Source organism: Syngnathoides biaculeatus, chromosome 9, assembly GCF_019802595.1.
Source record: "Syngnathoides biaculeatus isolate LvHL_M chromosome 9, ASM1980259v1, whole genome shotgun sequence".
NCBI classification, from domain to species: domain Eukaryota; kingdom Metazoa; phylum Chordata; class Actinopteri; order Syngnathiformes; family Syngnathidae; genus Syngnathoides; species Syngnathoides biaculeatus.
Genome location: NC_084648.1, coordinates 12,710,861 through 12,737,398, shown reverse-complemented (window position 1 = coordinate 12,737,398; position 26,538 = coordinate 12,710,861). Strand labels below are relative to the sequence as shown.

The window sequence follows — 26,538 nt, the reverse complement described above, 5'->3', positions numbered from 1 at the left end:
CACGTGGACCATTGAAAAATGCGTTGTACGGCGACCCTTCCAATCACACTTATTTTGAACGGCGGTTCATTTCTCAACGCAAAGTCCACCGTGGAACCACAACACTGCGCGGACTAGGAATACCCATTGGGAAAAAAATAAGGGCGCCTGGTGGAGCGTCCCGGCTGGACAGTTGGGACGTTGGGATTTACAGCTTTCTCGCTGCGGAGTAACAACTAGTTTCATGTGACCGGAGGGGCCTCCTGCACACAGATTGGGTTTCCGTAACGTGTGTGGAGCGAAAGTGAGGGCCACTTAGAGACACTCAAAATGTGACGTTCGGCTGGAGAAATGGCGGGGGGGTGCCGGGCACCACATGAAAGTTCAGCGCCGTCTGAGGAGTGGGCGGTCACGCGGTCGATAAAAGTGAAAAATGTCCCTTTTTTTGGGTTGGAGGGGCTTGGGGGTCTCTTCATCATGTGCGCCATAACATGTGGCGTTAGCTGCCATCAAAGCCGAGCGCGCGAGCACACACACACGAGTCAGTGGAGGCTAATTTTCCAGACGAATGCGTTGTGAAGTCGTGTTCCAAACACGCTCGCCGTTGCCGCTCATTAACGGGCACATAAGCAGTATTCACGTTTATGTAAATATGTAAATCTCTCTCTATATGTCTTCATATCTTTATATCCACTGGATGCTTTTTAACCTTCGTAGATTCAATTTTAATTTGCGGTCCTCATCCAAATATAATTTTGTCCTTTTCATGGGAAAACAACATATGGAAATGGATTTTTTCCTTCTCATTTAAAAAGCAAAGCACTTTTTGTTTTTCAGCAATGGTAATGACTTTGTTTGAATAATGTATGATCATTTATATTTAATTAGAATGAAACTATTTGGTAGATTTGTAAACTTCCGTATTCATGCAGATTTTTCTGTTCATGAAATAAAAAACACTTAATTTGTCGAGTTAATAGTCATTTGATGTTAAAGCAATTACAACGATTCTGGCTGAGCCGATTTTTTTACTTTCATCCATTTTTATTTTTAATGTTAAAAATGATTCACATTTGTCACTATGGTTTTATCACTATTTGAATTTGCACTGGGTTTTTTGTATTTACTCGCTCAGACCCGGACGCGTATCGAACATTGGGTTTGCGTTTGTGTCATTGAGCCTTCGGAACTCTCACCACCAGCATTGCGTTGCTTCCTTGCAGCCGACCGCACGCTCCGAATCGCTCCGTCTGCCTTTCTTTGTCATCCAAAAGGCAGAATCCCTCATGCCAAGCGCTCATGACCACACTTGACGGTGTCGACACGGAGGCCTCTGATTGGCCGAAGGGCGCCGTGCCCTGATTCCCTACACAATGTCGCCATCTACTGGTCACACTCACAAATAACGCCGAACTCGAAAGCACTTTTCTGTTTTTTGTTTTTTTTTTCGTGTGCACCAAACATATGCAAATGAGCTACTTTTGTATTTATAAGTATTACGCTCGTTATATTGCACTTGATATTTGGAAGCACTCAATCCAAATGTACAGTGTGAATAATTAAGGGCGGTAAAGTCAATGCAAAGTGCAGAGGAAGTGCGGTTTTCTTTTTTTTTTTGTTTTGTTTTGTCTCCTTTTAGCTCGGGCCAAAACAAACACCGATAAATCTTCCTCTTCTTCTCGTTGTTTTTCTGCTTCCAGTATGTGCTCTCAAACAGAAACATCTGGAGCCAGCAACGTAACAGCCATGAAAGACTTTACGAAAGGCCTCAAAAGCATTTAAAATTTGATTTACACTTACGAAAAAATCTCAAGCATTCATTTGTTGGATTTATAGGGCTGTTTTTATTTTTGTTTAATTTCAGATGAGAAGAAATGTCATTTATTGTGCCATTTTAGTATTACTAATTAGTGTTGTGAATTTTGCGCGTTTTATTGGTACAAGTCAGTTTGATTTATCTTTATTATTTTATGAAATGTTTAATTTGTAGTTATTTTAATTAGATTTTGGGGGTTTTATTGATATTGTAAGTAAAGTATTTCTATCATTTGGAGTGCAAAATAACATGAGTCAATAACAAGATCTTAGGCTCACATGCGGCACCAGAGGTTTGCCGTTACATCACTTTCTCTTCATTGGTCGGTCGTGTTACATTGCGTCTTCTTCGTTGGTCAGTAACTGAAAAGGGTCTGAATTAAAAGTGGAGACCACTGCAGCGAGGGTGCCAAACACTTTTTTTTTTTTTTTTTTGTCGCAGGCCACACTGTAGTTCCGCTGTCCCTCATAGGGCCATTATGACTCTGAGACGATATAAATGTTTAATCCCCTCATCATATTACTATTATTCATATCCATGACAATTGAAATCTGTCGTCAAGCATAGTAATTTGTTCAACTGTTGTTCAAGTAACGATAAAATCTGTTCAGAATAACTGAACATTATTTCTTACAAATGACAGGTTTTAGTACCCGAGTTCGATCCCGTCCCCGCCTGTGTGGAGTTTGCATGTTCTCCCCGTGCCTGCGTGGGGTTTCCTCCGGGCACTCCGGTTTCCTCCCACATCCCAAAAACTTGCAACGTTAATTGGACACTCTAAATTGCCCCGAGGTGTGATTGTGAGTGCGGCTGTTTGTCTCGATGTGCGCTGTGATTGACTTGCCACCAGTTCAGGGTGTACCCCGCCCGCCTCCTGCCCCTTGACAGCTGGTGTAGGCTACAGCACTCCCTGCGATCTTTGTGAGGATAAGCGGCAAAGAAAATGGAGGGACAGATTTTAGTAAAAAAAAAAAAAAAAAAATCATTGCAGTTGGGGGCCACGTAAAATGATTTGCTAGGCCACATCTGGACCCCCTGGCCTCGGATTTGACACCCGTGAGCTACGGCATCATGACTTTGAACCGACTGTGATGTGCGTGCGCGTTTTCCCAGCAGGCATCACGACGCCCCGTGCCATCCTGACGGGCCACGACTGCGAGGTGACGTGCGCGTGCGTGTGCGCCGAGTTGGGCCTGGTGATCAGCGCGTGCAAAGGTCAGCCGCTTTCCGCCTCCGCCGCCGTCACCACTTTGCCCGAACCCCCGCGGTAAATGCGCCCTGTAAACGGCAGAGGGTCCGTGCCTGATCCACTCCATGAACGGCGACCTGCTGCGGACCCTGGAGGGCCCGGAGGAGTGCGCGCGGCCCCGCCTCATCCAGGCGTCGGCCGAGGGCCACTGCGTGGTCTACTACGACAAAGGTCGCTTCGGAGTCTTCAGTGTCAACGGGAAGCTGCTGGGTCACATGCAGGTGGAGGACAGCATCAAGGTCGGTCCTTATTGGTCGACTCCTTAATATGCGTTTCTTCTTCGTTGGTTATATTCGGTAGTGGCAACCGGTTGCTTCCCTCTTCTCCATTGGTCGGTCGACATGTCAGTCATCAGACGTGGATAAAGTGCGCACAAACTGTACTCAAGCAGAACGACTGTTGCATTAAATCGAGATAATTCAAATGGAAGTCAAAAGTAATCCTCCAAACACTCGAGTACAACAAGTATTGACTAACCGCTGAATGACTTTGGATTTTTTTTTTTTTTTTCCATCAAACCATGATTGTCAACTCAACAAAAATATTGAGAAGAGAAGCACAACTGCAGGTTTGCCCAACGGTGTCACTTTCACTCAAAGAATGCGAATAGTTTTTAATATAATAAGGCACATTATGGCTTAGATGAACTTTTAGATGACAGCAAAATAGTCAAACATTACTTTGCAGTGGTTTTCGCTGAAGTTTTGTTTTGACCGGGTTTCTGAACAAATTTTGGTTCTGCGTCGTTGTGTGTGGTCACGTGACTGCATCCGTTCATTCCAATACGTTTGATTGGTCGAATAGAGTCACCTGTCACGAGTAAACAGTTAAAACGTGTCGATCTCACTAGCAGGAATAGATTAACGGAAATAAAAGAAGCAAACCCAATATAGTGGAGTAATTTTTTTTTTTTAAAACCCCCAAAAATATTTGAATTAAAGGTGAAAAGTATGTTGCCTGTATGTATGTAAAATTACTCTGACAAGTACAATTTAATCCCAAAAATTGCTCAAGATAATGTAGCGTGTTACGAGCTCCCACCTCTTCTACCAGTTATGTCAGTGGTTTTCAACTGGTGGGTTGGCGCCCAGAAGTGTGCTGTGGAAACCGTTGTGAGTGGGTCACAGACAGCTCATAGAAAAAAGTATATTCAGATTCAGTTCCCACGTGGAATATATTGGTTACTGCAAGTGGAAATGTTACTCGCTTGTGGTTTCATCGCTAGTCGACTCCGTAAACAAATGCAGTGCAGCTCGGCCTCTGGCGAGTGGGCGACATGGCTACCAATGCGCTTTTGACGGTGTTAAAAGCGGCATTTGGAAATATAAGGTAGATTTTAAGAGGTTATAAAAGTGTGTGATGACTTAGTAACAAAAGGAAAATGTACGTCCTACTATGTTGTCTCACTGTATTCTTCGTTGGCAAGTCCAAAGGCCAAAAACAGCATCCCTGTACTACAATAGTTACCTCACATCCTCTTCATCGTTCGGTTTATGCGCTAGTTATTACAGGCAGCACTACAGTAATTATGTCACTTCCTGAGGCCACTTGGGGTGGTTCCCGTCGAGGGGCTTTAGCTGGAAGTCTCCCTGATTAAAGGCCTGTCCTGGGAAGGCCTCGGGGCACTTTCACACGGAGAGGAAACTCCTTTTGATCGGCCGGCCGGCGCCGGTCGTCGTCAGCTCGCATCGGGCACGCGGCAACCCCCCCCCCAGCCCTGCCGTAGAAAATTCCGCACTCTCCGTCGGGCCGGAACACCTACGCAATGAATGCCCGCCCTCGGCCTAACTAACGTTCCCCAGACTTCCTCCCTTCGTGGCAAAAGTGACACGAGATGGCAGCCGCCGCCGCCTCCTCCTCGTCGGCCGACCTGTTGTTTCCGGTCTGCCCTGGGAAATGTAAATGGAGGCCGCGCGGCTGTTTCCCATTAAGGAACCTCCTGTGATTTTCGGGCCTGAAACATGGCCGACGCGCAAACATGGCAGCTCAAATGTGTGATCGTGAGCGTAACTTAGGAATAAAAAAAATGATTCATTGCTTTTCAAGTCAGAACATCAGCACAATCCCTTCCAGGAGGTTTTTCCAACTTTCCTCAAAAGAAATAACAACGTCTACCATCATAAAACGTTGAGCACTGTAATGATACATGAATTCATATTATTTGCCATGTTGTTTGTGCCACACACAATTCTTCACTTGCTTTTATTTTTGTAGCTCACTTGTCAAAATAAGACTTTCTTCCCCTGGAGATGATCATCATTTTTTAAATTTTTTTTTAAAAATGGAAACATATAATCTTATTGTAAACCTGACTTTTTATCCAAACAATGTACAGCATTGTTTTTGTAAGGAGTGGATTTTTTTTTTTTTTTTTTTTTTTTTTAGAACAAATTTTATTCTCGTGACCCCCTCCCTCTCTATAAAATATGAGTTTGCTATTTTTTCTCAAAACTAGATGACTTTTTAATTCCTATTGCATTGACGGGTACACATCATGATTGGCATCAGGATTACGAAGAGGTCCTTGGAAAATATCTCCCCTGTGAGGGGGGTCCGTGAACCCAAAAAGTTTGAAAAGCCCCCCGTTTGAAACCGTCCACGTCAGGGACGTTAACGGCGCCGTAAATCCTGGCTTTTTTTTTTGGTCCCCTCGTTACCTGAAAGGAGTTGGAAAATGTGAGCGCGCGTTTCCCGGGGCGTCATCCGAGCCGGCGAGGCCATCTTGCTTCCCGCCGAGCGCTGGGACGTTTGCCTACAGCGTTCAACCCGTCCGGCGGTAGATTTACGAGCGGCCGCAGACGGTGTCCCGGCCGGGCCGCGTATCGGCTGGCGCGGCGCCTCCTGCTGGGCGTCGGCGAGGTCGTGGACTCCAGAATCCATTCATAATAAAAGCAGAAACCGTGGGTAGTAACTCCTGGAAAATTGGGAGTGGCGGAATCCTGAACTTGGACCTACTTTGGCCATTTTGGCTCCAAAATATGAACATTTGACTTTTTAATTGCGTGCGCTGCAAAAAAACAAAAACAAAAAACCTCTAAATGCTTAGCAGAGCTACACGTTTATTGATTGGGTATCGGAATTACAGCCATACATTCAAATACATTATATGAGGTAACACAATGAAAAATATAGTCCAAAAGAGTCAAGATGTTAATAACCACAGTTGCAGTGTTGTTGGATGCATAAATTAGCGTTAGCATTTTGATCTGCTGAGTCACGATAATACGGAGCCCTTGAGTTACATTGAAAGAAGAAAAAAAAAAAAAAAACTCACTGGTATCTCATTGTAATGAGTAAGTAGTCCATTGCATGTGTGCATGTATAAAAGACCCTGATTCAGGAAGCTACCGCTAGCAGGTAAATAAGCTACGACTACCTGAACGCAGGAAGCTACCGCTAGCAGGTAAATAAGCTGTGAACCATAGGTAGCCGTTTTTCGACACTCTCATTGTAATGAGTAACTCACTCATGAGTACGTTACTCATTGTAATGACTATGTAATAACTAGTAAGTTACTCATTACAATGACTAAGTTACTCTTTTCAATGAGAAACCAGTTGTTTTTTCCAATGTCCCTTTAGGGGTTCTGTACGATAACGCCACCTGCAAAGGGGAAAAATGCATCGTGTCGAGTCGCGTCGTTGATTTGTGTATTTCCCGGACGTGCAGCAAGTAGACAACGCGGAGTAAATGTCAGCCTCACAGCGGGAAGACATCTTTGTAGCGAGTCTGGAACAGCGAGTCCGTGGCAAGGAGGGGGAATGACTTCCATATTGTGTACAATGTAGGATTTGATTTTACAACATAAAAATATGTCATTCGTTTTGGTTTTCACGTAAAATAAACCTTCCAAACTGTGTTCCAAAAAGTTAAAATGGTTAACAGAGCAGCCGTGTTGTTCAATGCATACATTAGTGTTACCATTTTTTTTTTCTACTGGGTCATAATTCGACAAAGAAGTGTACGTTTCTTTTGTCGTTAATTTGTGTGTGAGTAAACATTGCCGCAGTGTGACATTTTTGTAACATTGCCGTAGTACACAATGACTCCAATTTTGACTTAACTACTGTTTTAGCATCGCCTAGTGATAGAGGACAGCATATAAATTTGGGTTACATCATAAACCACAGACTCGGAACCAGATTTATGCAAAAGTTCCATCATAAATTTTCATTCATATTGTTAAAACAACTCTGAGTTATTTTCACTCATTTAAGATCACAGTAACTAACATTGGGATCATGTAGGAATCATTCTGTAATTTTTTCAAAACAGTAGTGGGCGAAAGACGCAGCCTTAAGGAACACCAGCTGGAATATGAGCTGGGGTATCAAAGATGAATGGCAAAGAAAGACTGTCATCTTTGATCACATTTACAGAGGCTTCTCACTATACGGCAATTTGGACAGTTCTCCACCTTGCGGGCCCACTTTATGCTATAAGATCTTGTAGAACGCTGTCAGAGTTCCCTCAAAATTCAATGCTTACCATAAATATTTCAAACACAAATATCTTCTCATTTTCAGCGGCAGTGATGCCTCGGTTCTCAGCCACAATCTGTTTCAGAAAACGGTTCAAGAAGTGATTTGTTTGAAAACCGAATCGATGTTTCCCGTTACAATGAATGGAAAAAGAAACAATGCGTTCCAGGCCTAAAAGAATTATTTTTTTTAGCTTTTCCTTATAATAAACTGCATAGTAGAAATACCTGTATAGTTTCAATATTTTATATAATAAAATAATTTAAGAAATATATTTATTTTTTGCTTAAAATGTATGATTTAGTAGTAGAGTACGGTTGGCTGGGTGTACATTGCCGTATCTGTGGCGACTCGGCCCCCAGCCTTGTGAACTTTTTTTTTTTTTTTTTATGAACAAAAGTGCAGAATAACTTTAAACAAGCAACTTGCCTTCTTTGTAGCCATGATTGGGGGTTAATGCGGTAGAAGAAGAAAAACAACAGTCACTAGCGGGACATGTCTACGTACAGAGGCTGCATTATACTGAATAGCAAAAGTCCGCCGCATGCGTTGTGTTGGGATTTTTTTTTCGGGGGGCATTCGAATTGACAATAACAAAACGCGTCGTGGACAGGTCAACTGCTTGCGCCGCGCAGGATGTTATTTCTGTTTTTTTGGGGGGGTTGTTTGAATAGTAAATAACAAAACGCGTCTTGGGTGGGTCAGCTGCTTGCGCTCTGTGCATTACGGTATTTCCGGGTTTTTTCAGTGGCGTGGGAATTCACACGACAGTGCGCCGTTGGTCACCTGGTCTGGCCGCGCGTAATATGTTATTTCCGGGTTTTGTCGTTTACCGATTTTTGTTCGAAAACAGAAGCAAAAAAATATAGAAATTTTCGTTCAAAAACCAAGACTTTTTTGTATTTGAGACTGAGTAAATCACAAACTCAAAATTTGGACAGTGTATGAAGGTTTCTGTACATCTTTTTTGTCTGTTTGTTTTTATAAGTACTAGTGGGCGGAAGATAGAACCAAGAGGAACGTCGGAGTGAAATAAGTACTGTTGGGTATAAAGGATGTGAGCAGCGGCGCTTCGACAGCACTGAAAAGAGCGTAATGTGTTTTCTATTTCTTGATCTTTGCGACCAAAGCATTTCAGACATACTAAGACACCTGGGAACTCTTTTGAATTGTGGGAAAATGTCATAATACGTCTCCTTTAATTTAGGCGGGAATTTCTGAAAGTACTTTTGTGCGTCGTCCTGGTAAAACGATCGTTTGCTTCCACTTAATGCCGTTGATCGTAATCATTTTCCTCGCGGCCATGTTGGACGGCGTTGCGAGGCGCCAATTAGGCCCCGTGCGTGATGGAAACCAGAACTCCTAATTCCGCGCTTTGGAAATGACACGCAAACACAACGCCGGTCCGATTCAGGCCGCCGTCATGTGCGAACGGCGCAAATTCCTGCAAACGGCTTCCCTCCCTGCGACCGGCGGTTTAAGTTTCACTTTTGCCTTTAATGTGATTTTGATTCGACACACGTGTTGCCATTTTTTTTTCCCCTTCTTGTTTTTTCTGCTGAGTCATGGCCAAGCCGCCGCCGAGGAAAGAAAGGCGCTGTGTCGTAAGCAAGTCAGCCGCGGATGCTCTTGATTTGTGGCGTGGGGGCGGGCGGGAGAAGCAGAGGAAAAAAAAAAATGGCAGCCAGAAGGGGGGAAAAAAATGGCCGGATGACCACGTGAAAGACATATTTTCTTTTTTTGATCTGAAACAAAGAGACAGATATTGTTGTAGTTTGGCGCGTTTAAAAAAGGGGGAAAGAAGGAAACTGCTGTCCAAAATAAAAGCCTAAATTGATTAAGAATTACACGTTAAGGAGTTCTGACAAACAAGGCCAATCGGATCCTTCACTGCTACTCCTAAATGAGTAGTTTAAAGTTTTTAAAAGTCAGCAACTTGTAAACTTGCCAAATTTGAGGAAAAAAGTTTTTATTTCAGGTGGAAACGTTAACTGGATTAAAAAAAAAACTGTAACATTACAAATAAATAAAATAAGATATTGGGGGGGTGGCGTTTTTCATTTTGCTAGTTGTTAATTATTGTGACACTAAATCTTGAAAAAGTAGTATAGAAATTGAACAGAATACAATATTAAAAGTGATCATTTTGTGAGTTTTTATTATATATCGAGGTATAAATCTAATTTTAAAAAAATCAATTTTCTACACCTCAATATTGTAAGGTGGAGGAAACATGGATTTACCAAAATAAACTCACAGTATTACAAAGGAACTACATGTACTCATTTGGTGCGTTTACGTTGTAATTTTAAGAACGTTGCAATATTTTGAGGGGGGTTTAGTGTCATAAATTTCTAAATAGGCGTTCAAATTTTGAAGAAAAAAATTGTGAAAAGTTGTAAAACTGAGTGGGGGGGGGGGGATTAATACAGGGAGAAAGAAAAGTTAACCCGAAAGAAAGCGCAGTCAGTTAGGGGTTGGGGTGTGTGTATGATTTGAGAAAAATGTAATTACAAAAAAAGGTCCAATATTTTTGAGGAAATAGTTGTCTTTTAAGCACACCATTACAAATCATGAAATAAGTACAAAATCATTCTAAATGGGGGGGGTTTTAAAAATCATCTAAAAAAGTTGCTTTTTAGGAGAGTAAACCTGCAATACTGTCTTGGGATTTGGGGAGAAAGTGTGAATTTTATCGATAGAAAAAAAAATATGTTCAATGTATTTGGGGAAGAACATTTGTGTAATGTTCTAATTTTACAAGAAAAAGAAAAGCCAAGATGAGAAAATGTTTAATTAGAATATCTTCACTACAGTACTGCTGGTAAAAGTCTAAACTTGAGAAATAAGATTGTTTTTATTTTTTACACATTCGAAGTAAAAAAAAAAAAAAAAAATCCCAAATTTCTCAGAGTAAAGCGGCAATGTGATGAGGAGGACAAAAGCTCGGTGGTCGGGAAAGTCCCCCCCCATGAGTCGGTGCTGTTGTGAAACGTGATTGTGGCGCCCCCTGCAGGCGATGCTGCTGAGTCGCGACGGTCAGTATCTCCTCACCGGCGGCGACGGCGGCGTCGTCTCTGTGCTTCGGGTTCACGACCTCCAGACGCTGTTCGCCTACCCGGGCTGCGACGCCGGAATCCGCTCCATGGCCATGTCGCAGGACCAAAGGTAACCCGAACCCCCAACGTCACAACTTAACAATACCTGACGTCACGAGCTTCGTAATATGCAAGAAATAGAACTGACCAACACCAATCATTTTTATTTGTGAAAAAATATGACGCCGACCATATTTGGATGTATGAGGTTACCCCAGCTTGGCTTTCCTTTTGAAATTCAGTATTTTTTTTTTTAATTACTGCAAGTCCAGTAGTTCTCCAAATTTTTATATCAAATACAAAAAAAGTTTTTTTGGGGGGGGGCGGTGTTGACTATACTATTACAGCTAATTTTTAAAAACATTGCTATTGTAATATTTAAAAACAAACACAAAATATTATATATAAATATAGTATATTTTTAAGGTTTTTATTTGGTTTGATAGTAAACAACCGGGAAGGAGCTTTAAACTTTTTTTTGGGGGGGGGGGTTAAACTGCTCCCCATTTTCTGCCTTTGTGTTGAGTAGTTAACTGCCAGCGTACAGCATTTTTATCCCTTCGCACCACAGTAAATTCAAATATATTGAACATTAATGTTAAATTATAAAAATAGAAACAAAAATTAACTGTGATTCTTTTTCATACCACTAGAGGACGCTACACTTTGATGCCTCCTGCGTCCAAAAACCAAACGTTTCTTTTAATCGTAGCTTGAACGCCTGTTATGATCTCCATGATTAATAAATATAAAAAAACGGCATGAGTGGCTTACCGACACGGGCGTTGTGCCGCAGGTGCATCATCACGGGCATGGCGTCAGGCAGCATCGTGCTCTTCTACAACGACTTCAACAGGTGGCACCACGAGTACCAGACCAGGTACTGATCGAGCCCAATTAACCAAAAGCGCCGTCGAGCGCGTGTGATGCCAGCGACATCCTGTCGGCGGCGCTGCGTGGAGTCAGTTCTGAATGTATCCCGGGAAGAAGAAGTTATTTTTGAAAACCACTGCAGAAGAAATGGAGATATATATATATATTTTGTAGATGACAATGAAGTAACTTTCATATTGATCTTTTTTTTTTTTGAATGGGAGTGTGGTTATGTGGTTTAAAAACATCTTTTTTTAGCTGTCTATTTTCTTCTTCCGTTTCATCTTCACTCAAATAGCGATCCAAATATTTACTATTGTACTTTGTATGCGTGTGTTGGGGTTTAATTTTGAAGTTGCTGAATTTACAATTGCTTATTGAATGGGATTTATACAAATATGTATGTAAATATATCTATATATCTATATAGCTGTAGATGTATAGATATAAACAGTTTAATCTTCAATATTTAAAAAAACAAGTCCATCGGCTTCTCTGTACTATTTTTTTTTTTTCGGAACTGACTGAGCAGTCGAGGAACGGCACAAAGAAAGCTCGGCTGAGCGTTTTGTTTTTTTTTGTCTGTTTTTGTCTCTTGACCGCATCTAATCAATCGTCATGACGACGACTTTTTGTTAAACTGACGTCCAATGCTTCTTTTTCCGTTTTGTTCTGTTGTTGGTTTCTGTGTACGCGTGCAGAATTCTGACAAATAAATTGAATTTTCTAACATCAACCTGTATACAATAACGTCATTTTTCAAATGCAAATATTAGTTCAATTTTCTCCCGCGCGTGAAATGTTTGCGCTCGGAAGGAAAGTTCCGAAGCAGATGTGAGGCACGTCTCAACAACTGCAATCGAAATATTTTGTCACTCACAGCAAAGTTTTTTTTTTTTTTTTGGATGGTTCACTATACATGGTAAATGTTTAAAGGTCCACTGTCATGAAATGCGTAATTTTTATTTTGTTATTAATGAAAAAAATGGCAGCCGTTATGTACCCATGTTTTTTTTTTTTTTTTTTCGTAGCAAAAGATGATTTTAATGTATATGACTTTTTGTAACTCCCGCCATGAAAATCCTCTCGAGGGATTTGTTTTGGCAAAGAAGCTGGAAGTGACGTACAGGGCAGTAGCACATTCAAGCGCTCTCGTCTGTTTTTACTATTTTTACCTGCTGGAAGGTAGCTCGTTGTTCCTTCGTTCTATCGCTGGATATTGCCCGATGGATTCGCTCTTCATACCTTTCCAAAAGACCCGGTTCGTTGTGAAAAATGGATTGCACGGGTGGAAAGGACGAGAGCTTTGTGGTTTCCAAATGATAGGTAGGTGTGTATACAGCTACAAAAAAAAAATAATAGTTGGGGGGGATTCATCCATAAATCAGGCCGAAGCCGTGATCGGTGGCTCATCGCTGCCGTGGAGGTGGATCGGACGGGGAGGCGGTTTGGCTGCGGCAGCGGATCAGGCGGGGAGGCAGTCTCGTGGGCAGTGTTGTTTTTATCACTGCCGCGGAGGTGGATCAGACAGGGAGGCGGTTTGGCCGTGAGCCGCAGATCATCTAAGTATGGCTCGAAACAATTGGGTAATATTGTCACTTCACTCAGTTGTGATATGTTCTCTTCTTCGAAAAGAGCTTCCATGTCAGAAGGGGCGTGTTCGTGTTTTCAATGGCGAATGTCCCGGTGTGATGTCACGGACAGAAGATGCAGTCAAGATGGCGACCACATGGATGTCGTTGAATGACACTTCGGCAACTTTGCGCATGGACGACGCGCTCTCCGCTCGTGTTTTTTTTTTTTTTTTTTTTGTATAGACATTGAAGTGAAGTATCTTATATGTATTTTTCATTTCAATATCTATTTTAGAATGTTTATAGGGATTTGACACTTGACCTTTACGCTCGAAAGGAAAATGCAACACAGGTCTGAAGGAGTTACCAAAATGGTTCTTTACACAACTGGAGTTCAGTGATTCACATGAAGGGGCCATTTCCTAGCCTGTTTCAGTTGACACAAATGTTTGCATTCGCTCATAGAACTACAACACAGATTCTACGGAATCGAGAGAATAGAATAGAACGAGAATTTAGAGATCCACAGGAAAGCAAGCGCATTGATTTATACTGTAAATCCTTTGATCTTTTTCAACATCTATGCGAAGCTGTTCCCAGAACTATTTCTTTCCACTGCTAAATATCAGTTCAGTGTTTCACAGGGAAGCAAACTGTTGGGAGCAGGTTTCTCTTCATACGCAAAAGGTCCAGAGAACCAAAAAAGTCATCCTCAGAAGCACCTTTCATGCAAGTAAGCTAAGATTTCGGTGAGTCACAGGAGAAAAAAAAATATTTTCTAGGATGTTTTGTTTCTGCATATGCAGCAAATGTTTGCATTTGGAACTGGAAGTTACACTAAAGGCGTGGTACTTGCTGCCCTCTTCTGGCCAAGAAGGGCATTACAGCGGCCTTCCTTTCATCGAGCTGAACGAAATGAATTCGGAAAATAGATCAAAATGATGCTCTTATCTAACTAAGCTTTTTGTTACATTTTGCTCACTTATTATTACCGCCAACTGTCAACATTACACAACTACGCCTAGTAATTATGAATACTCTGTGGCTATAAACCGAGTGCAGAAATTGACGACTTTCCTGATAATGTAAAAAATCACGGCGAATAAATAAACCAAAATTGATGTGGCGAACTACAGTGAGAAAAATAGATTTTTAACAATTTTGTTTTAAAATATAAACTTATTTCTGGCTCATTTGGCTTGTACGGCGTAATAACTCATTAAGTTTTGAAATGATTTATCATGATTTTTTTTTTTTTTACTTGAGAAAAAGTTGATATTTTATTCAGAGCCTACGGTGTCTTGCCTTTTTTTCTACATTTGGTTATAACCGTATTCCAAAACTGAATACATTTTGAAAGAAAGTCCCTCAGAAATATTGCATAACAACAAAGGAAAAACGTTTTGGAAATCACTGCTCTGTTATTTAAAAAAAAAAGGAATTCCACTTTTTTTGTGTCGAATTTGACTATTTGTCTATTTTGGGAATACAGCTGAAATACTTGAGCAAGGCATTGGATAGTCAGTGTAAATACATACAGCGTCTCAATTCCTACGAGCAAAAGCTGAACTAGTGTATTATAATTGATGTTGTTTCACATGACGGTGTTGAAAGCAACATTCAGTCAGTTTGGTCCTCTGGAGTCCTTTCTCACCAAATACAGTCCAAACGAGTCCCGCCGGGCTGCGTCTTTTCAAACCCCCTCCAGAAGCTCCTGGGCGACAGCCGTCTCCCCCATGGCCGCCAAGCCGGGAGGCGACGGGGTGGAGGCGGACGATGAGGGCGGCGTGGACGGAGGCGAGGGGAACGACAGCGGCAGGAAGACCACGTGCTTGACGGGACTTCCGGGCGAGGGGGAGGACGTCGGATCGCTCGGAGAGGCATCCTCGGATTTCGGGGGGTCCGGTGACGGCAGCGGCGGCGGCGGCGGCTGGCGGCCGGACAGCTGGAGGGTCTCCTTATCGAGGGCCGTCTTCTGGGACGAGATACGAGAAATTCCCATAAAGTTTTTAACGTAAAAATGGACGTGTGTGGCTGGAGCCAGCACGGTATCATTTTAAACATTTTGATATGATATACCAAATATTACAGGTAATAGATTGCATAGCTTTAATTGATTAGATGTATTTTTAAATCCGTATTGTTATGATTATCACCTACAGTTAAAAAAAATTCATTTTCTCTCCACTAAATGGCGACAGAGTTCAATGCCTGCGACTGTAGCGCAGAGAGTGACTGCAACAGGTTTTTTTTGTGTAATAATTTCCCCTTAAGCGGAACATACATGCCAAAATAGCTCATTTAATTATTTACTCTGCAGCAGATCGAGCAAAATCCTAATGAGGAGCGTGAACATGATGAACAGGAAACGATGGCAGGAAGTCAAGTACAAGATCCGTAAGTCGGCCTCTGAAAATCCCAGTGGACGGGTTTTGGAGGGTCGTTGCGGGAAGGCTGACGTGAAACTTTATACGTCTGTTCCAAACAAATCTGGAACGCCGGCTCCCGTTTAATCGCGTCTGTGATCATCAAAGCGTGGCCGAAAACCCGCCAGTTTTTGAATGTGCGCGTGAAACGTTTGGATTTGAGGGGTCCCCGATGTGACGCCCCAAAACTCACTCAGCAACAACACCAGGGGAAGTTAGAGAGACTTCAGCCACCAATCAGGTTTAAAAAAAAAAAAAAAAAAAAGGTCTCAAGGATCCATGCTTGAATGTTGTCTGTTTTGGTTTGAAGCAGCCATTTTGAGGACAAATTCCAGGAAGAGTGCTTGAAATCGACGGGGGGGGGTTGCCCTGCTGGCATGAGTTTCACTAACAAACATGAAATTGGATGGACATTTGAGTTCCATGGAAAAAGTCACAGGACCCACGGAAAAAAAAAAAAAAAAAAGCAGGAAGGCCTTCACTTGGAGGAACTCCTAATCAAGAATTTCCCCACCAGTCCTGATCAGATGCAAGCGTACGACAGATTTTTTTTTTCCATGTTGGGGGGGGGGGGGGGGCTCATGACTTCAAAGTTGATCATTTTCAAAATTCACCATGAAAATTCATCCTGGACCGTTTAAAAAAAGAAAGCGTCTCATGTCAACCGTTTCACTAATCGACAAAAAAGAACAGAAAAGCCCCAAAGATCCACGGCTGAAACCGAAAAGGAGTCGGCCATTTTGAATCATCCACATCATTTTCTGGTTTTGCTTACCAAGATAACCGAGACGGCCGCGTCGTCGTCGGCGCGCTTGGCCGTGGCGCTGAAGTGCGTCCTAAGTTTTCCCGTCACCTCGGCCTTCATGTTGTTCTCCGCGTCGATGTCCTCCTGCCAAAGAAAACCCGCGGGGGCGCCGAGTGAACGGTCGGCGCCGATGAGAAGGTGCGGCCAGACGAGCGGGCGAGGACGCTACCGTCACCCATGGGTGGGCCTGGACCTCCCGCGCCGAGTAGCGAGCCTCCGCGTTTACCAAAAGCATCTTGCCGATCAGCTCCTGTGGACGCACGCGCGAATCCCATCAATGGCGTGTTTGTCACTTGCTTAACAAAATGGCTCTGCCGCCGTGTCACAATAATGATAAAAATATCTAGATAGTTGAAAATTTTAATCACTGATCTCTTTGAAATATAATTTTTTAAACAATCATTCCACTTTAAAAATATTTTTTCACTGTTTTTATAAGTTCAAGAACAAGTGTTCCAAAAAAATATTTATCAGAATATAAAATATCCAAATAATGGAAAAAAGAAATCAGATTTTGTTAATTTTTTAAAAAAATATGATTAAAAATCTAGGCGATACAACGAACACTGCGTATTTGTGGTAGCGCATTTTAAAAATTCACCCATTAACAACATTTTTTTTTTTTTGGGGGGGGGGGGCATTATCCATAAGCCCTGCCAACAGCATTTTTCCCGCCACCTTATTTTTCCTGTGACAGAACTTTCTGATTAGCAGCGGACTCGGCCCCTATCCCTCACTTGAATAAATATATCTTTTTTTGGAAGCTATAATCTATAAAATGATAAAAAATTTCACCTAACCTTGGCCGAGTGGGTGATGTTGTCCCAGTAAGGACTGGGATAGTCCAGCCGGCCCAGTAGAATTTGCTCAAAGAGCTCCTCCTGCTTGTTGCTCTCGCTGAAAAATGCAAGCAAATCGGCGTCAAACGTGCACGGAAGCGCAAAATGGCCGCTAACCCTCCCAAATGTCCGACTCGGGACGGCTCGGACGCACCTTCGGAACGGAGGGAAGCCGCACAGGAGGATGTACGTGATGACGCCCGCAGCCCAGATGTCCACCTTGACGCCGTAACTGAGCACCAAAGGGCAGAGTTGGCGAGTGGACGCTCGTCCTATCGTTCGCTTAATGCGGCGCCTCGAGATACGAGTGACCCGTCTTACAAACGCCCCGGGACACGAGCCGCCATTTGGCCTTTTTTTCCTGAGATAAAACGCGTAGTACGACGGCAGTGAAGTCAATTTAACTCGCAGTTTGGGACTAAATGAACAAGTCATTAAAAAAGGAGGCTTCAAGCTGTTTTTCTAACACTCAGTTTAAGTTTACTCCTAACATCCAAGAGAAAAAAAAAAACTAATTAAACCTCAAACAAAGGATACAAAACAACATTGATTAGCCGGATGAAAAAGTCTGTCTAGCTTAATGCTAACAAGCTTTGCAATACACGCTAACGGTTAACATCAAAAACTGCAATTTTAGAAGCAATGGCTATTTGAACACAAATGGTGGAGAAACTCAGTTAGACAGATAACATAACAGTAATCACAGACTCTTTCAGACTCAGATTCTTCATCGTTTACCAAAAAAAGGACTAACATTACTACTGTATCTTCCCGAGTCACTTCCAGTTGAATGACAGCCCGATGTGGGCACACCAGAAGAAGCAGCACAATGAAATGGATTGCAACATTAAACCATGATGCACAAACTAATATTACTCCATATATATATTACTTATAAGGTAGAATATTAGAGAGTGTTGTTTTTCTTTTTTATAACACGCACTGCGATTGGCTGGCAACCAGGTCTTGCCTGAAAATAGCTGGCTCCAGAACTCCCGCGACCCTTGTGAGGATAAGCACCTCAAAAACAGATGGCTATGAAACACAAACAAACCAAAATTATTTTGGAGGCGAGGCTGGAACGGATTAACGGCCTTTCCATTCATTTCAATGCGGAAAGACGATTTGAGATAAACGTTTTGAGTGACGAGCGTGGGCTGAGAAACCAATTAAACTCGGATCTCAAGGCGCCGCTGTACTCGGAACACAACGGGACGCCATGTTGTTTCCTTGCAAAAGAGCAGAACCCCAGGACGCCCCACCTTACCCGGACTCTGCGATGATTTCCGGCGCCACGTACGTCGGCGTTCCGCACACGGTGGTCAACGGTCCTTCCGCCACGGTGGCGAGGCCGAAGTCCCCGAGCTTGAGCGATTTGGTGCCGTCGGGATTCTCAAACACCTGCCGGGCACACCACGCGCGTCACGACGGGGGCGCCGGGCTCGACGCCGACGCGGGAGACAAAAATCGGCCTGACCAGTAAGTTTTCCGGCTTGACGTCTCTGTGGACGATGTTGAAGGCGTGAAGGTAGCGCAGGGCGGCGGCCAGGTCGGCCACCATGACGCTGGCGCTCCTCTCCGTGTAATTGGCCGAGGACGTGATGGCGTCGAATAAATCGCCTCCCTGCGATACGGGCCGCACCGCTACAAGTTACTAGCTGACTAGTCGCTACGCACGTTGTGGCTTCTATTTCTTCACACACATAGACGGGCTGATAACCAATATTTGGAACAGATATTCATTTGTATTATAAGGGAAAATATTTGCATCCAAATTTTCATATAACACAAACTCCAAAGTGCCAAATGCTCAAAGCACCTCATGTCACGCCATGTTCGGCTTAATTGGGTGTGCAGCTGTCCATCATAAACTGTATTTGTATTTTTTCTAATATTTGTAATCATTTGAATATTTTTCATTAAATGAATTGAATGAATTAAGTGATGTATTTTTGCCAATTTTGTGTTATTTTGTCATCATCCAAATTTTGTGGCATAATACTTTTGTATTTTCGATTTATTATTGGCATAATTTTCAGCTAATATTCTGTGTATTTTTCCAATATTTTTGTATTTCCACTTTATATTTGCGTATTTTTAAAATGAATTCTTCTGTATTACCTATTTATTTTTATAACAGCTATAATTTTTTTCCCGAATGTTTCTTTGATAATATAAATTTGTGTATTTTTACCTAATATTTTGTCTATTTTTCATTTGAAATTTTTCCTCAATATTTTGTATTTCTTTACAAATATTGATATTCTTTCCGATTGTACTCTAATTTGGTATTTTTGCATATTTTTTAAAATAGCATATTTTAATATTTTTTGCAATGTTTCCGTACTGGTATTCACATTATCCCCAACTAATATTTTGGACGATACCATTACTATTACTATGATATATGATGTGAAATGATCATTGAAATGTTTCATTGCTAGTATATTTACAATCCCTCCGTTTACTGCGGTTAGGTAAACGGTAACACAAAAGTAGATGACATTATTATTAATGCGTGTATCAGGAAAGAAGTACAAACATTTTCAAATTTCACGGTGCACGAGGTGCATTTAAAGATCACCAGCAAAATAGGAGTTTTGAAAGTCGGATCCAAAAACAAAAAACATTCAATAAATTGAAGCTAACATGTACACCAAGAAGCCCCCAGATGGAGCCAGAGCAAGGGAGCCTTTCAGTGGCTAACGGACAATCGATTGCACGCCCCCCCCCCCCCCCCCCCCCACAAAAAAGCACATTTGAAAATGAGTGCGCATCGAAGGTGTACCTTGACCAGCTCCATGACGAGGCACAGCTCCTTGGGCGTGTCCACCTCCTCAACCAGCATGATGATGTTGGGGTGCTTGACCCGCCTCAGCACCGACACCTCGTTCTCAATCAGGTGCTCCTGCCAAAAAAGATTCAAGTCAGGACCGAGAAGGACCGCCGGAGAATCCCAAATCAGAGACTCGGGAGCTACCTTGCCGCGACACTTGGCCTTGTCGATGATCTTCAGGGCAAATTCTCTTCCCGTGGACCTGAGCAGACGCGCCGCAATTACATGGCGGCCATAACCGTAAAAAGAAAAGCGTGCCGAGTGGCCCGCGGGGAGCAAAGAGGGGCTTCACGGAGCCACAGCAGAATTAGACAACTTAGTGCAAACGCTCAATAAAATAGCTCACATAATTTTGTTGTTCCTTGAGGGGAAACTCACTGCGGTACTACTACAACAACAACTGGTTGTATGCTACACTTACTACCGTAATTTCAAGCTTTACTTTATGAACTTTATTCACACGCTTTCAACCCCGCACTTTATGCGGTGATGCGGATAATTTGTGCATTTTTTTTTTTCCTCACGGCCGCAAGGGGGCACTCGAGCGGAAAAGTTTAGAATGAGACCGGTGGAATATATGTGCCGAGGAAGTTAATTTTAGCGCTGCGCTAGCGTTAGCACTGTGCTAGCGTGTTGCTGCTATGTTACCGGCGTCTCTCAGTGATATTTACTGGTGAGTTTTATTTTAAGTTAGCACTAGTTTAGCGCTAGTGCTAAACTCTTTCTGTGTGCCATCTTTCTTTGTAAATATCTCGTGTTTCAATGTGGGCACTTGCGGCTTTTACACAGCTGCGGCGTACGTACGTAACAAATGGTATTTCCTTTACAAATGTACTCGGTGAGACTTGTAACCAGGTGCGCTCTGTAGGCCGTGAATTCCGGTACTTCAGTCATAACGTGGTGAGGAGCCCAGACAGAAACACATGTAGCCCTCCTGTTGCTACGTTAGCACGACGTCGCTTTGCCGTATCGTGAACAGCCGCCCTGTGAAATTGACTTCCTGGTTAATTGACCCTCACTTCGCTCACGCAGCACAATTCACTGGCCCGTGTTCGTCTCGACACCACCGTGTCTTCGGCCTCTGCTCGCCACGCGCACCACCACCCCCACTCCCCGTTTTCTAAAGCTCATCGTTCGACGACGTCCGCACTAATTTTGCTCAAATTTCTGCCTCAAACGAGCGTAAGACAATGACAAAGAATTAAACTCCCCCTCTTTCATCCCAATGTTATCGTTTAAAGAGATAGCAGGAGACACTGCGCCACCTTTTGGCCGCTGGGACGACCGCCCATGTCAACGCCTGACCGCAAATCATTTTGGGGAACATACGTTGCAGTGGCGGCACGATGGAAGGCATTGGCCTCACAGTTCTGAGGACCCGGGTTCGATCCCGGCCCCACCTGTGGAGTTTGCACCTTCTCCCCGTGTCTGCGTGAGGTTTTCTCCGGGCGTGCACTCCGGTTTCCTCCCACATCCCAAAAACATGCAACATTATTGGACACTCTAAATTGCCCCTAGGTGTGATCGTGATTGTGATTGCGGCTGTTTGTCTCTCTGTGCCATGCAATTGGCTGGCGACCAGTTCAGGGTCTACCCCGCCTCCTGCCCGTTGACAGCTGGGATAGGCTCCAGCACTCCCTGCGACACTCGTGAGGATAAGTGGCAAAGAACGTGGATGAATGGATGGATTTATTTTGGTTGAGCGCACCTCTCAACACACTTCTTCACCACGGCAAAGTTGCCGTCTCCGATAACCTCCCCGATCGTGTACTTCTCCAGGATGGCGGAGGAGGTCTGGTCGTCATGGTTACCGGTTCCTGTTGAGGAAAAAAAAACTCTAAGAACAGTGTCGACACACTCTTCGTTCACAGTTTAGGCGAGATGGTCAGTCAATATTGTTGAGAATGAGGAGGAGGAGAGAGAGAGAGAGAGAGAGAGAGGAAAGGAGACTGTGTAAGGTAAGAGAAATGAAAAATGAAATGAGAGATGGGAAAAAGGAAAGAGGAGAGATGAGACAAGACTAAAGGGGGGGATAAGGAAGCGGTCACTGGGAGGGAGAAGAGTAGAGCAAGGAAAGGAAAAGAGGAGGACAAGGGGGCGTACCCTCTGGGCCGGTTGTCTCCCCCTGGGGGTTGTAGAGCGAGCTGCCGACGTTTGGATTCGAGCCGTGATGTGACGGAACCTTCTACGGTAGGAACAAAACTGTCACCTCCGTCGTCAACATAAATCAATGGCACAATTACCGCGGCAACAGCAGCCTGTCAGTCATAAATTCATTTGGACGTTTTACGGTGCGGTCGGCCTCTGCCGTGTGGCTAAATCCTAAAATCCGCCGGTAATTCTCCACTTGGCGTACGAAGGCCGACGTCTTTGCCAAGTGGCCGCATCAGCCTCTCCTACGCAGTCTCGATCGAGACTCTTGTAGTCTGCGACCGGCTGTAATCCGGCGATGAACCCGATTTGCGTTTGAGAGGGCCAGAAAATATGACATGACATGCGTATTAATTTTGTTTTTCATTTTTTTTAAGTGGGTCAAGAGCATTTTGCCTTTTTGCCTTTGAAGATTGTGCTGATTTGCCAAGATTTAGCAGATACTCGACACATGCAACCTTGACTTGAGTCAATATTTTCTTGTCCACAGATGCCAGGTCATTGCATTTTCGAAGTACAAAATAGTACTTGAGAAAACACGTTTTATAAATTCTACACACCCCTGTGGAAATGATAAATCAGATAAATCACTTTATTCCACCATTAATGTAACGAATTTCCTCTGCAATGCAATAAAAAAAAAAAATCGATCTTTCTCAGACTCAAACTTGACTGCCGCCATTTCAAATGTCCCGACTGAAGTTCAACTCTTGAAGGAGGCTTTTGAGTGGCCCTGGCCGAGTGCCGCAGAGCAAGGCACCCGATAAGCCTCGGGTCGAAAATTGGAGTTGTCTACGTTTGGCGTTACCTTGATGAGTTAAAAGCAGCAGATTTCGGGAATACGCACGTCGTGTCAAAGATGATTGATCCAATTTTTGTTGGAATATTTATTTTTCAAATTATTCCAATTTTTAAATCTTAATAAGACTAGACGGTTGTTTTTATACTTTACAGCTATACTATAATGTGATTTTTTTGTGGGAGAGGGGACCAGGGAAAGAACTGAGCATAAATAGAAAATATATATATATAAATAAATAAATAAAAAATACTTTTTTGCTGAGTAATTAGGATTAAAATATAATGAATAATTTTGAAATTCAGTTTTTAAATGTTGATGCACACAATCGCTTTCTTTGAAAGTCACAAAATAAAAAAATGTACATTTCTCATATTAGATCGACAGACTTTATTTATCCGCTGAGGGGAATTAGATCATGTCACAACACTAATATTCACCAAAAATGATCAAAAAATATTAAAATAGGAGCAACAGACTGAGTAAGAAGTCAAAAAGACAAATAAAAATGCAAATATTTTTTATAGTGAGAAAAACAAACTTTAATCACTCACAAGTGGCTTTTCTAGCTTCCTAATGAGCGTGGACTTGTATTCATTTGTGTATATTATATTAAATCAAATTATATTTTATTATTTGAAATTAATTACAAGAAAATGTCATACAATTTTTTTCAATAAATTACATTTTCAAACAGTATACTGTATTAAAATATTCCACTGATATGTTTTTTGGGTTTTTTTAATGAAAAAGTAGATAAAATGCACCTCCTACCTTGAGACCAGGGAGTTTTTGGAGGCCGGCGGGGGAGGATGCGCACGACTTGCCGGACCTCGGCGCGGAGATGTGACCGTTGACTGGGTGAAAAAATTAGTAACTTGAGTTTTATCGCAGGTTAAAAACTAGAAACGCAATCGCTGGGGTTTTGCATTTCCTGAGCTCACCTGGAGTCTTGGCAGGAGACTGAGCGGTGGAGTAGCGGGACGTCCGCCTCGCTGAAACAACAAATGTCGAAAACGAGAGTGGAACGCAGTACATAAAGGCACGCTCAAGTGTTACGGTGTCGTTTACCTGCGCCGGGGGACTTGCTGCGCCGTGAAGGTCCAGGACTCTTGCTGGTCCGGTTCGGAGTGACAGAACGGCCGTATGACGACTTCAGCACTTTGCACTCTTGACGATTCGAGACACCATACAGCACAAATCATAGGTTTGTGTGCGGCGTACATCCAGAGAGAACTCAGACTCAACATTATACGAGCAGATCATAGCAATTCCCACATAATATTGACGTGATATCAACATGGCGGCAATGGCGAGGTTGACATGATTCTCGGCGAGCAGTGAAAATGATCTTGCGTGCATATGAATTTATAACGGACATTACATATCACATACAAAGTACACTTTTGTCACGACCCCCAGGTACCCGTATATGTCTATTCAATATCAATACATTTTTCACTTTCCTTCCACCCATTTATAATAAACACCTTTGATTTTTAAAAAATAAAAAAAGCATGTTACACACACGATATGTATAAAAAAAAAAAAATTACATTTGAACCCAGGACCTCAGAACTGTGAGGCCAATCTCTAACTAGTTGCCCCATCCAGTCGCCCATTTACTAGACTAAATTGTCCTGAATTCCCATGATTTACTATTTATTCACAAATGTGTTTTTTTGTTTTTGTTCAAACATTTCTTCTTTTGTATTTCTACAATTTTAAATTATCCTTGATGTTCTCAAAAACATTTTTTTGAATACTCTTTTTTTTGTGTGTGTGTGTGTGTGTGTCCCGTTTGCCGATAAAACAACGAGGAAAAAAGGTGCGACAGGATGTCAACACGTTGGACTAAAATAACGCGATTCCGTCTCTCGAGGCCACACTTCCTGTTCCTGTACCCTCGTCAGAGAATTGTTGAATGAACTGAAATCATTCCCAAAGCGTGTCAATCAAAATTTGCGGCTTATGGGAGCAAAATTCCACAGCATAAACAAAGAAAGGAAACACAAAGTCACACGGACACACCCACTACATGCTCTGTGGTGCACTACATAGAAGAAGAATTTTGCAAGCAATAGTGCACCTGCAATAACACAACACTAACACTACAACAACACAAAGACGGACGGAAGGACGGACGTGTCTGTAATTAGTCGTCGAGGGCCCTACCGGTCATAAAGGCTGTGGAAGCCTTACCGCTGTGATCCAACGCAAAGTCGTCATGGGCGTAGCGGTACTTCTCCGGGCCGCACGCAATGAACACGTCGTCATCGCCGAAAAAGTCCTGCAGGCATGTGACCTGGCCCAAAAAAAAACACGGGAAGAAGGATGACCTTTATTGTCATGGACAACAATTAAAACTGTGAGCAGCGACCAAGAGGCCCTGCAATCTCTTTTGTCACGGCGAATTCGTCGAACCTGTCACGCTCAAACCAATGGACCTTTGCGACCTGTCAATCACTCGTAAAATAATAGCCAATCAGATAGCCGCATTGTCTTAACCCCTGGCTTGACACGCCCCTCTCCCATATTGTCCCACAAGCAACGCTGGTTGACAGTAGCGTGCGCTTGGAAAAGTTAATGTAACATTGCGTCCTGCTCCATCCAAAATGTTAATTCCGTGTACATATCCCTGCGTGAAATAGTTGAGACCTCTCTGTAGAACTTTCTTGGACAAGTCCCGACGCATTTGGCAAAAAACATACCCCAATATTATCTGGAATATGCGAAAGAGAATCAACTTCAAACATGTTCTGTTCAATCATCATTTTGGAAGCTTGTGGGACATGGCTAAGGGGGCGGAGCTTAAGATTGCCAAAAATGATCAATTCAGCGTTGCCCATCTGTGTGGGACTGTTGCTTCCACTCAAGACTCGTCGGGGAAAGTCCCAACGAAGACAAAGTCCCAGTTTGGTGAAAGTACGAGCCCTGGAATGCATCAATAACGCTAGCTGTAAACTAGAGCTGTCACTATTGAATATTTAGAAGAATCGATTATCCAATGGATATTTTGTAAAGTGCTTGAAAAATTACCGGCCCCGTTTAAATTGCGTTATTTTCAACTTCTATCCTTCAACAGCACATGTTGGTCCTGAGTGCAGGGGCTCGACTCTGTACAGAATTTAAAATAACCCTTTGCCGAACGTTTAGCATCTGTGATTAGCATTAGCACGCTACCGATTAATACCACTCATGAATCATGTTTTATGTACAATATACATACAATAGTGTCTTGAAAGTCTATTACAGAAATGACTTGCCTGTCATTTTTGGCAATGTTTTTCACGGGCCCAACAGCGTGTCCGTCTGTACCAAGCGTCCGTGCGGTCAATGTGGACAGTGGCCAAATGGGTCCAGATGGCACATACTGGTTCCAGGCGGAGTCAATATGCTTGATTAATTAATTTATTTAAAAAAAAAAGGTCTCTATCAATTTGTGGTTGAATTTTTATTCCACAGCGTTACTTAAAACCCAAATGGCCAATTTCTGGTTCACTTTCAGGTAGCAGTCCGTGAGACCTTTTGGTGTGTTCTGTTGTGATTGGTGAAACTGGTGATGTGGGGGCACCTTTTTTTTTTTTTTTTTTTAATAAAATGGAATTTTCC

The 26,538-nt window shown here is 42.8% G+C and overlaps 2 protein-coding genes across 7 annotated transcripts in view; one reads left to right on the top strand and one right to left on the bottom strand.

Annotated features, from left to right (window-relative positions):
* The window catches only part of lrba (LPS-responsive vesicle trafficking, beach and anchor containing), a 222,475-nt gene extending 210,243 nt beyond the window's left edge, over positions 1-12,232 (top strand). For all 4 annotated transcript variants that reach the window (XM_061828985.1, XM_061828986.1, XM_061828984.1 and 1 more), the window contains 4 exons: positions 2,909-3,010; positions 3,087-3,283; positions 10,542-10,693; positions 11,420-12,232. In XM_061828985.1, the coding sequence (XP_061684969.1) occupies positions 2,909-3,010; positions 3,087-3,283; positions 10,542-10,693; positions 11,420-11,510 (542 nt within the window). In that variant the 3' untranslated portion in view covers positions 11,511-12,232. The remainder of the gene's footprint in view (positions 1-2,908; positions 3,011-3,086; positions 3,284-10,541; positions 10,694-11,419) is intronic.
* A 1,193-nt stretch (positions 12,233-13,425) lies between these two features.
* dclk2a (doublecortin-like kinase 2a) overlaps positions 13,426-26,538 on the bottom strand; it is a 30,947-nt gene continuing 17,834 nt past the window's right edge. The window contains exons 3-17 of one of the 3 annotated variants that reach the window (XM_061829631.1): positions 25,102-25,231; positions 23,998-24,096; positions 23,871-23,921; positions 23,701-23,783; positions 22,080-22,161; positions 21,685-21,793; positions 20,121-20,178; positions 19,929-20,048; positions 18,618-18,764; positions 18,408-18,541; positions 17,295-17,372; positions 17,102-17,198; positions 16,471-16,551; positions 16,272-16,385; positions 13,426-15,045 (exon numbers count right to left, since the gene is read on the bottom strand). In XM_061829631.1, the coding sequence (XP_061685615.1) occupies positions 14,764-15,045; positions 16,272-16,385; positions 16,471-16,551; positions 17,102-17,198; positions 17,295-17,372; positions 18,408-18,541; positions 18,618-18,764; positions 19,929-20,048; positions 20,121-20,178; positions 21,685-21,793; positions 22,080-22,161; positions 23,701-23,783; positions 23,871-23,921; positions 23,998-24,096; positions 25,102-25,231 (1,665 nt within the window). In that variant the 3' untranslated portion in view covers positions 13,426-14,763. The remainder of the gene's footprint in view (positions 15,046-16,271; positions 16,386-16,470; positions 16,552-17,101; positions 17,199-17,294; positions 17,373-18,407; positions 18,542-18,617; positions 18,765-19,928; positions 20,049-20,120; positions 20,179-21,684; positions 21,794-22,079; positions 22,162-23,700; positions 23,784-23,870; positions 23,922-23,997; positions 24,097-25,101; positions 25,232-26,538) is intronic. The other 2 variants (XM_061829632.1, XM_061829633.1) reach the window with 2 other exon arrangements.